Below are 10,379 nucleotides of genomic sequence, written 5' to 3' on the forward strand. Positions count from 1 at the left end.
GGGCCGCGCCGTTCTTTCGTCCGGGTGTGCCTCTGTGTGTGTGTGTGTGTGTGTGTGTGTTCTAAGTGTCACCTCCTTCTCCCCGGGCTGCCCCGGAGCTGCGGAGGAGCGGGCACGGAAGGAGCCGGAGCTCGGCTTTCCCTCTGAGCTTGGGTCCCATTCAGGGACTAACTCGAGCCGAGCCGGGGCCGGGGCCGGGGCCGGGGCTCCCGGGCGGTGTCGCGCGGCCCGCCCGCCCGCCTCCCCGCTCTGCTTGGCTCCGCTCGGCTCCGCTGGCACCTCCCGCGGGCCGCCCAGAGCCGCGCGAAGCGGAGCTGCGAGGGGAGGAAAGCGCACTTAAATAGCGGCGTTGGCCGCGCGTCATCTGGCGGAGCAGGAAGTGCAGCCCAGTCCCGGAGGGGGCGGGGGGGACGCGGCGCTGGCGAGGAGGCTGGGAGGAGGCGGCCGCTCCGCGCTCGGCGTCCCCGGGACTTTGCCATGGGCTGGGGGCAGCGGCGGCGGCAGCGGCAGAGCCAGGACGGCGGCGGCGGCGGCGGCCACGGCCACATCTGGACCCGAATCTGAGGAGGGGCTTCGCGGGGGGAATCCGGCGGGGGACGATGGCAGCGTCCAGCAACTCCAGTTTGTCGGGCTCCTCGGTCTCCTCGGGTGAGTGAGTTCGCAGCCGCCCGCGCGTGGGGGCCCCGAGGGGCTCGCTCCCGGTCCTCTGCGGGGGGAGCCCGCCGTCCCCCGCGCGGCGCCCGCCCGCCTTCTCGCAGGCTGGCCACTTGTTCGGGGGGAGGCGGCTGCTTATTTCCCAGCGCCGAGTCGCCGCTCGCTCGGTCTGTGTGCCGGGGCGGACGTGGGAAAGGAAGCGGAGCGTCCCCGGGCGGCGAGGCCAGCCTCTCCCGTCCCAGATGCCGGCGCCCCGAGAGCGGAGGTTCGGGGCACTCGGACTTTCCCCAGCCCGCTGGTTGGCGGCTGCCGCCTCCGGGCGCGGCGGGCGGGGGGGGGGCGCCCCGACCTCTCCCGCGGCTCCCCGATTCCGAGGCCAAAGGAGAGCGAGCCCCCTGTCGAACCCTGCTCCGTTCTCTTTGTTTGTTTCAGAAATTAGCCGGGTAGACGGTGAAGGGGAGACTTGGGAGTGCACGGGGCACGTCTTAGGCGGAAAGAATGGGGGGATTAGCTCTTTCTTCTAAGCCGCTTACAGGCTGGCGAGCTGCTTACTCTTCGCTGCTTCACAAGTGCCGCGCGTGAGTGTGTGTGTGAGTGTGTGAGACACTGTATGTGTGAGTGTGAGTGTGAGAGACACTGTGTGTGACATTGTGTGTGTGCGTGTGTGTGACACTGTGTGTGTGTGACATTGTGTGTGTGACATTGTGTGTGTGAGGGTGTGAGACACTGTATGTGTGAGTGTGAGTGTGAGAGACACTGTGTGTGACACTGTGTGACACTGTGTGTGTGACATTGTGTGTGTGCGTGTGTGTGACATTGTGTGTGTGAGGGTGTGAGACACTGTGTGTGTGAGTGTGAGTGTGAGAGACACTGTGTGTGACATTGTGTGTGTGAGGGTGTGAGACACTGTGTGTGAGTGTGAGTGTGAGAGACACTGTGTGTGTGACATTGTGTGTGTGCGTGTGTGTGACATTGTGTGTGTGAGTGTGAGAGACACTGTGTGTGATTGTGTGTGTGCGTGTGTGTGACATTGTGTGTGTGAGTGTGAGTGTGCGCGCGCGTGTGTGACACGATTGTAGGTCTCCTTTGGGGAGCCTCCGGGCACACTTTACCTGCCCTCGGTGAGCACCTGCACCCGGGCTCGCGGCTGCTCGGGGCGCGATCGATCGAGGCGGGGCCGCCGCTTCCGCACGCCACGGTTTTCTAACCCGGGCGATCCTCGCCGGGCAAGAACCCCCCCGGGTCGGGGCAAACTTTGCTGGCAGATGCCGAAGCGCTTCGGGTCCGGGGGAGGAATGCGACCCGAGCGGGGCTGGCGGCTCCACGCGGGCCTTCGCCGAGGACCCCGCGGGAGCCCGGCCCGGGAGGTTCGGGCCAGGGGCAGAGTCAGGGCGGTGCTGGGGGGCGCAGATTCCCGCCGGGGGCTTTCCCTCTCCGGCAGGGCACAGGGTCCCCTCCCCGAGCGCTCTCCGTCCCGGAGTCGGCGCGAGCCTGGGGGGGGGGGGGGAAGACGGGCTGACGGGTAAAATTCCCCACTGATGGCAACGTTAGCCTTCCACCCAGATCCATGACCTCCCTCGCATAACACATTGTGCTACGTATAACGGTGATGTATTTTATATTATCGGGCATTCAGTCTAGTGCGATGGAAAGAATGGAGTCAAAAGACTTGAGTTCTAATCCTGTGTGACCTTGGGTGGATGAATCTTTCTGGGACTCAGTTTCTTCTTCTGTAAAATGGGCATTAGCTCGCACTGAAGGTTTCCCCCCCCCCCCCCCCCCCCATATCTCGACTAGGTGGACTGCCCTCAGCCGATTTCCTCCCCATTTGCTCTGGGAGCTGGAAGGTGGAGGAAGCCTGCGGGCTGCTGACTTGGTGGCCCTGGCCCGCTTGGGGAAAGAAAACAAAAGCCGCCGCCTAGGCAGCCTCTTCTAGTGAGGAAAGCGGAGCACGAGGGATCGTGGTTCCTGGGTAGAAAAAACCCCGGACACAGGGCAGAGCGCCTTGCCCACATGAGAGCTTTCTCCCTTGTGGATACAGACACACACATGAGTGTGTGTGTGTGTGTGTGTTTGTGTGTGTGTGTGTGTGTGTGTGTGTGTGTGTGCGCGCGTGCTTAGCATTAGAAAAAATGTGAAGCCATTAAAAACAAGCAAAGCCAACCTTTGGTAGCCCTGGAAAATCAAGCAGTCAGGAACTGAGCTAGAAGTGTCACAAAATAAGTCCTGACATGCAGGCCTGTGGTCACTGTGGAGAATCTTAAAAAAAAAAAGTCTCTTATCTTTTGAGACAAATTTATCAATTTAAAAGTCCCCTCCCTCCCAGTCCGCTAATAAAATGCACATGGAGGTCCCAATATGGGGAGCTAATGGGAGCCCGGAGCCTTATCCACTGAAAGCAGTCACTTGTTGATTGTAGAGAGTTCTAGTGCTTTTAAGCTGCCGGGCCAGCTGGGCAGTTCATTTGGGTGAACTACCATGGCTCAGAAAGAAAGGGGCCCTTCCCGGTCTCAGAGGACTCCCCATCGGAAATGATGCATCATTTGGGGGTTGGGAAGAAAGGAGGTGTCAACACTATCATGTTTTTCTTGCTAATAATATTAATTATATGAATAATATGTTTCTGTGTGCTTGGAGAAAACACAAATGACCAATAACCGTTTAATAAGCACCTACTATGTGCGAGGCACTGGGAGTGCAAAGACAAAGATAAAAGTGGTTCTTGTCCTCTGGGAGTTTATAGTTTTTCCTGAGAAGACCATAGGAACTTTTGAAATAGACTCAAAATTGATATGAAGTATTTTTGAAGGAGAAAGAACTGGATGAAAAAGGGGCAGCCTAAGAGTGTGAGCTGAGCCTTAAAGGAAAGAAATAGGATTCCTGAGAGGTAGATGAGGAGGCTGTGTGTTCCAAGCATGGGGACAATGGCTGCAGAGGCATGGAAATGGCAGATGGAGGGGTCTGTAGGAGAAATGGCAAGGTGCCCAATCTGGCAATGCCTCAGTGGACATGGATGGGAATCATAGTCAGTGTGGTGGAAGCCAGTGGGGCTAGGGACCAGGCTGAGAGGGCTTCACACGCCTAGAAGAGGAGTTTAGATTTGATCCTGGGGGGAAGATGGAACCACCGGAGTTTCCTGAAAAGGAGGTAACATGGAACCATGATATATTGGTTTATTCTGGAATAATTCTGAAAAAAATTCTGGAAAAGCTCTGGAAGCTTACTATAGAGATGCTTCCAACACTCGTCTTCACTGGTGAATGCTGAACTCTCTCACTGAGACTAATGGAAATTAGGCAAAATCAGGGCAGGGACTCCTGTTTGGGAATCTGTAAAGTGCCTCGTTCATATCACCTAAGTCAGGGGTTCTTACAGTTTTTCCACTCGTAAACCCTTTTCACCCAAGAAAATTTCATAGAACCCTGGGTATATAAGTATATTCAGTAGGTATTTCTACCAATCAAATATTTACAAATAATTTCACAATCCCTACACTGACTTACGTGGTAGCACCCCAGTTTAAGAAGCGTTGATCTATGCCGTCGGTGATTATTTGCTTACAAATTTTAGAAAATATGAGGAATGTCATTTTCAATATGCAAGAATATCGTGAGAGATACAGAAGGCTTGTCATAAAGGCGTGGGTGTGGGGGAAGGAGAAGGATCTGGAGGTGATGGCCACTGTTGGTATCTATAGCCCAGAGTCACTAAACAGTAATGACAATAGCTGACATTTATGGGAAAGTGCCTTCCCTCCATCGACTCAGGGAAGCTTCTCAAGGACCTCGTGAGGGAGGTGAATGGGTGACTTTAATCCCCATTTTACAGATGAGGAAACAATCCCAGAGAGTTTAAGTAACTTGCCTGTGGTTCTATCTGGGGTGGGATTTCAACCCAATGAATCAACAAACATATTTATATCCTTACTCAGGCAGAGAGGCAGTTCAAGAGAGTGGAGGGAGAGCTGGTCTTGGCAAGCCCAGCCCTTCCCTCTAGATGCCAGGCACTGTTCCAGGGGCTGGAACAACAATCTAACAGTCCCTGCTCTCAAAGAATTTACATTTTATTTAGGCAGACAAAAATGTATCAGTATATACAGAATAAAAGCAAAAGTAATAAAATCCTGGCAGCACAGAATCTGAACTGGAAGAAACCTTAAGGGATATTGAGTCCAAGCTCAGTACAGATGAAGTTAAAATACAGAGGGTTGGGGGGAGCAGTGGATAGAACACCAGCCCTGAAGTCAGGAGGACCTGGGTTCAAATGCGGCCTCAGACACTTAACATTTCCCAGCTGTGTGACCCTGGGCAAGTCACTTAATTGCCTCAGGAAAAAAAAAAAGAAAGAAAGAAAGAAAGAAAGAAAGAAAGAAAGAAAGAAAGAAAGAAAGAAAGAAAGAAAGAAAGAAAGAAAAAAGGAAGGAAGGAAGAAAAAAGAAATACAGAGGATTTAAGTGATCTGCCCAAAGTCACATTGTAAGTATCTGAGGAAACATTTGAACCCATTTCCTCTGGAATCCAAATACAGACTTCTGTCTACAATGCTGCCCTATTAGTAAATATATATTTTAGGATGTGCAAAGTAATATGGGGAATACAAAGGATTCCTCCAGGAATTCCTCTCAGGAGCCCAGGGAATTGATGGGTTTAGGTGGGATCATCTCCAAGATCTCTTCTGAGGTCCACACACACTCTGTCCATCTCTTGGGGACCTTTCAGCGGGGTGTGATTTTGTGCACGTGTTCTGGCTTGGAGTCAGGACTTCTCCAGGAGAGCAACCAGCTTTTCCTTTGTTTTTCTCTCCCCAGTGCTTAGCACAGAGCCCAGCATGGGATACATACTTAAAGTAGCCTTGTTGATGGGCCCCATCTCACCTCTTAGTATCCCTAAATATTAATGTTCTTCCCTGAATTCCCAGGGAGCCTCGCTTTCCTCCTCAGTAGGGTGAGAGAGAGGGCTCTGGTCCTTTCTAGCTTGCGGTGCCATGAGATCCAAGCCACCGGCTGCTTCCTCTGCCCAGTGAATTTAGCTTTGAAGCCTGAGTTTGGAGTCCTCAGACTTTTGGGTCCTTGTGTCTGTGGACGCCCATCTTCTTCTGGATCGTTGCTCCCTAAGCAGGACCCTGCCTGGGGCTCCTCATGGCTCACGGAGCATTTGGGTCATGGCTGGGCATCTGCTCTCAGTTTCAGAAGCATTGGGCAGGCTGAGAGTATGTTTGACGGGCCCATTGCGGCTGACCAGTTAGCCAGGGAGGAGAACTGGCTTCTTCCTCTGAAATGAAGCTCCTCCTTGACACTTGGACCACTCTTGGTCCTATTCTGAGAAAGGTATTAGGTCCCCGAGACACTAAATTTTAGATATACCTTTAAACAATCCAGTTCCTAGGAATTCTCCAGCAAAAGTCAAGTTTACTGAGGGAAACAAAGAACATGGTTGTGATTTCTTGAGAATACTTGAAAGAAAACTGTAGTTAAGAGTGTTCCTCAGAGTGTCTGGAGTTGGGGACTATCAAGTCCAACTCCCCCATTGGACAGATGACAAAACTGAGGCCTTCAGAGCAGAAGTAACCTATTATCCAAGGTCACACTGGTAACAACTGAGCAAGGCAGCCTCCTTTCTCCTAAGAAGTACTCCCACACTATGCTCTTCATCTTAAACTAAGTTTTCCCCAGACGAGTGGCAACGAGTGAGAAAATTCAGTCAAGCATTTATGGAACATTCCCGGGGTATCAGGGACTCTCTTAGATACTGGAGATCCAGAGATAAACAGACACACAGTATGTGCCATTCTGCTGGATGGTGGGGGAACACCCTAGACACATACAAGTAAATATAAACTTAGTCCATCCGTGGGCACCTACTAAGTTCTGTGACCATCAGGCACCGTAGCTGAGGCTAAAACACGAAACCATCCTGCTTCTGAAAGACTTACAGAGGGGCAGCTTGTGGCCGTATGGGTGCGATGTGTAGAGTGCTAAATGGACTCAGCAAGACCTGAACTCAAACGTGCCTCCGGACACTTATCATCTTGGTGACCCTGCTCGGGCGCCTAACCATTTTCTGTCTTTGCTCGGGCGCCTAACCATTTTCTGCCTTCATTTCCTCATCTGCAAAATGGGAATAATAGCGCATAACTCAGTGAGGATAAAACCTAAGGTTTGCACTTTGCAAATCTTAGATACTTAATGAATGTTACTTATTATTGTTACTAATGTTGTTTTCTAGAAAGAAAATAGAATCCATCAAATTAAAATAAAATATGTGGCAAGCAAATGTATCACAATGGGGTAATAACATCCTTGGTTATTTTAAATGTCAAAGAAAATTCTTCTGAAGCCATGAGATTAGTGGATCACGGCTGATTTTGCTCCTAAATAAGCAGTGATTGATTTGCGGAAGAGCAACATGATAACCTGGTGAATGAGTATACATACATATATGTGTGTTTATATGTATATACCATATGTATATGTGGCACATGGTAGATATGTATATCTTCATGCACATGTATAGACATTTGCACACTCACACTCATGTATATACACATGTGTGAACATTTGCACTCTCATATATGCACATGCATACACCTGTGTAGACATTTGCACACTCATATATACACACACATACACATGTAGACATTTGCACTCACATATATACACATACACATGTGTAACATTTGCATACTCACATGTGTAGACATTTGCACCCTCACATATATACACATGTGTAGACATTTGCACCCTCACATATATACACATGTATAGACATTTGCACACTCACACTCATGTATATACACATGTGTGAACATTTGCACTCTCATATATGCACATGCATACACCTGTGTAGACATTTGCACACTCATATATACACACACATACACATGTAGACATTTGCACTCACATATATACACATACACATGTGTAACATTTGCATACTCACATGTGTAGACATTTGCACACTCACATATATACACGTGTGTAGACATTTGCACACTCACACACATGCATACACCTACAGTTTCATTTCCAAATTGACACAGCTCCTAAGAGTACAAATTGACACATGGAAAGTAACAGAAATAAAGAGATAGGCCGTCTTCCAGTAACCGAAGGAGGCCGAGTATCAATATTGACAGAGTGCTCCGGAGACCAGGAAGTGTTGAGATAGCCCATCACAAAAATGGAAGTCAGCAGAGACTGATTTTAATTAAGATCTAAGAATCTGGTGTGTGGAGAGAGGAGAAATCAGGAGGATATGCAGAGCCACCAAGCCATCATGGACAATGAGCACGAGGGGATGGATTGAGAGGTTTCTTTCTCCAGCAGTCAGGTGGGCCTGGCTTCATATTGCTGCTTTTATTCTGTCTGACCCAGGAAATCAGAAGCAGCCTCTGCAGCCTCCCTGTTTTCCCTTTGTTTCAGGGAGATGTAAAGTGTGAAAATTAAATCGGTTCGGGTCCAGAGCATTTATTAAGAGTCTACTATGTGCTAAGAACTGAAAATACCAAAAAATGAAGTCCCTGAACTCAAATAACTCCCAGATCTAACTAAAAATACTACATGCAAATGATTACCTACAAACTAAGGATGCTCAGGCTACACTGGAGGTGATCTAAGGAGAAGGCACTCGCACCAGGAGGGATCGGGGCTGGCTTTTGCTCTTTGTGAGCCATATGGCTTAGTGGTTAGAATGTTGGTTTGGGGATCAGGAAGGTCTAGGCTGACATGTGGACTCTGGAACATGTCACCTCTATACTCATCTGCAGAATGGGAATAATAATATCTCCAACTTCCTAGCTTTTGCAGAGAGGCTAAAATGAGATAAGAAGATAAGAATTTAAATGTCAGCCATCACTATTAACTAAAAGAATCTACTCTATTTCTGTCAAACATAACAAGCATGTAATCTTTCAGGGAGAGACCAACTAAGTGAAGATTTCTTGCAAAAGTGACATTCATATTGGAAATTTGCTTGTAATTTTTTTTTTTTTGCCTAAAGCTCTAAATCCATTTCCCCCCCAGGATGCTTGTTTCCTCAGTTCAAAGATTTGTGCTTAGGATTATGGTTTCATGCTGCTATTTGGATGACCTTTCCTCACCCCAATTTCACTGGCGAGCTTTTCACCTGCTCCCTGTGCATCCGTAGAAGGCTCTGCTTTGAGAGAGAGAGAGAAAGAGAAAGAAAAAGAGAAAAAAGAGAGAGACAGAAATAAAGACAGAGAGAGACAGAGGGACGAGACAGAGAGGGAGAGAGAGACACAGAGACACAGAGACAGACAGAGACAGAGAGAGAGGACTGTATTTATGTTTCATGCTCTGTGTTGTGTTCACTGGGTTTCCTGAGCCACCTAACTCCAGGTGGCTTTTGCTGAGAAAGTCACTTGAATGTTTTTCCTGTTGTCACCTATCAAAGTGAGCTGTTTTCTGTTCAAGACTGGTTATGTGTGAAAACAGAGCAATAGTGTAACCTGTTTAAGTAGGTATTGTGTGTGTGTGTGTGTGTGTGTGTGTGTGTGTGTGTGTGTGTGTGTTCCTTCTCTCTCGGGGCACTGGCCAAAAGCCTGCTCCCGCTGGGGACCAGTCTGTTGTTCAATCTCTGCTTTTGTAGGGCAGTAAAAGGAGCTTCCCATCAAGTCCAGGAGGTTTGTATATTGGCCATGTTGTGTCTATATGTGTGTGTGTTTATATGAAAATGTTTTTGCTCGACATATGTGTGTGTGTGTGTGTGTGTGTGTGTGTGTGTAATTGTTTTACTGGAGGGGGGATCATAAACACTGACCAGCATCCTTAATCTTTATCTGTTTTCCCAGTGATCCATTATTTAAGAACCAGCACAGATCTTTGCTCTCTCTTTACTCTGTCTCCCCGTTGGAAAATGAAGGCATGGCACTCGAAGGTTTTTGTCTGTTCCAGCTCTAGATCTAAGAGCCTGAGTTCTAGGTCTCCCAATTAGTCTCTTCCCTCTCAGAGGCTCATTTTCTTCATCTTGGCTCCCTCCCAGCTGATGAAATCACTTAACTTCCCTGGGCCTCAGTTTCCTCCTCTGTAAAATGAAGGCGTTGTACTAGATGAGCTCCGAGGTCCGTTCCAGCTGCAATGTGGAATCCCAGGTCCGCCATTTTGTAAGCGTTGCAACTCTAAGTCACTTTCCCTCTCTTGGTCTCAGTTTTCTCATCGTTATGTGAATGAGGTGAACTAAATATCCTGATGGGTCTTTTCCAGTTCTAGATTTGGATTCCACGGTGAAGGCCTGTCTTCCTTTTGAACCTCACTTTCTTCAGCTGTAAAATGAGGTGGTGGAACAGGATTCCTTCCAGGGCTATTGTTCTAGAGTTTCTTTTGTGAGTAGATTTACAGCTTAATATCTAATGAGACCTGAAATGGCTTGTCGGGAGATAGCGTTAAAAATTATGGTGGGCCTATTACTACGGAAGCACGTTTTTATGTGAGAATTATTTTCACACCATTTCTCTTTTCTCTGTTCAGAAAGTCACCCTCTTAGTCCAGATCTTACCTCTGGAGGACACCATTATTATAGCCTCCTAATTGATTTCCCTCCCACCAGTCCCTTCCCTTTCCAGTCCATCTCTTCACTCTCCATTCCTTTCCTCTCCTCAGCTGACTCCTTTGTCCCTCCTTTGCTCGAGCAATTACGGTGACCCTCTGATAGAACAGAAGCTCCTGTTTGCCACTCAAGACCCTGTACAAACTGGCCCTCGGCTGTTCT

At 48.9% G+C, this 10,379-nt stretch overlaps 1 protein-coding gene across 2 annotated transcripts in view; it reads left to right on the forward strand.

Annotated features, from left to right (window-relative positions):
* The first annotated feature begins 431 nt into the window (after positions 1-431).
* The window catches only part of CHN2 (chimerin 2), a 252,977-nt gene continuing 243,029 nt past the window's right edge, over positions 432-10,379 (forward strand). Inside the window, exon 1 of one of the 2 annotated variants that reach the window (XM_074266602.1) lies at positions 432-648. In XM_074266602.1, coding sequence (XP_074122703.1) covers positions 600-648 — 49 coding nt within the window. In that variant the 5' untranslated portion in view covers positions 432-599. The remainder of the gene's footprint in view (positions 649-10,379) is intronic. The other variant, XM_074266603.1, reaches the window with a different exon arrangement.

The sequence above is a fragment of the Sminthopsis crassicaudata genome, chromosome 5, assembly GCF_048593235.1.
Source record: "Sminthopsis crassicaudata isolate SCR6 chromosome 5, ASM4859323v1, whole genome shotgun sequence".
Classification (NCBI taxonomy): domain Eukaryota; kingdom Metazoa; phylum Chordata; class Mammalia; order Dasyuromorphia; family Dasyuridae; genus Sminthopsis; species Sminthopsis crassicaudata.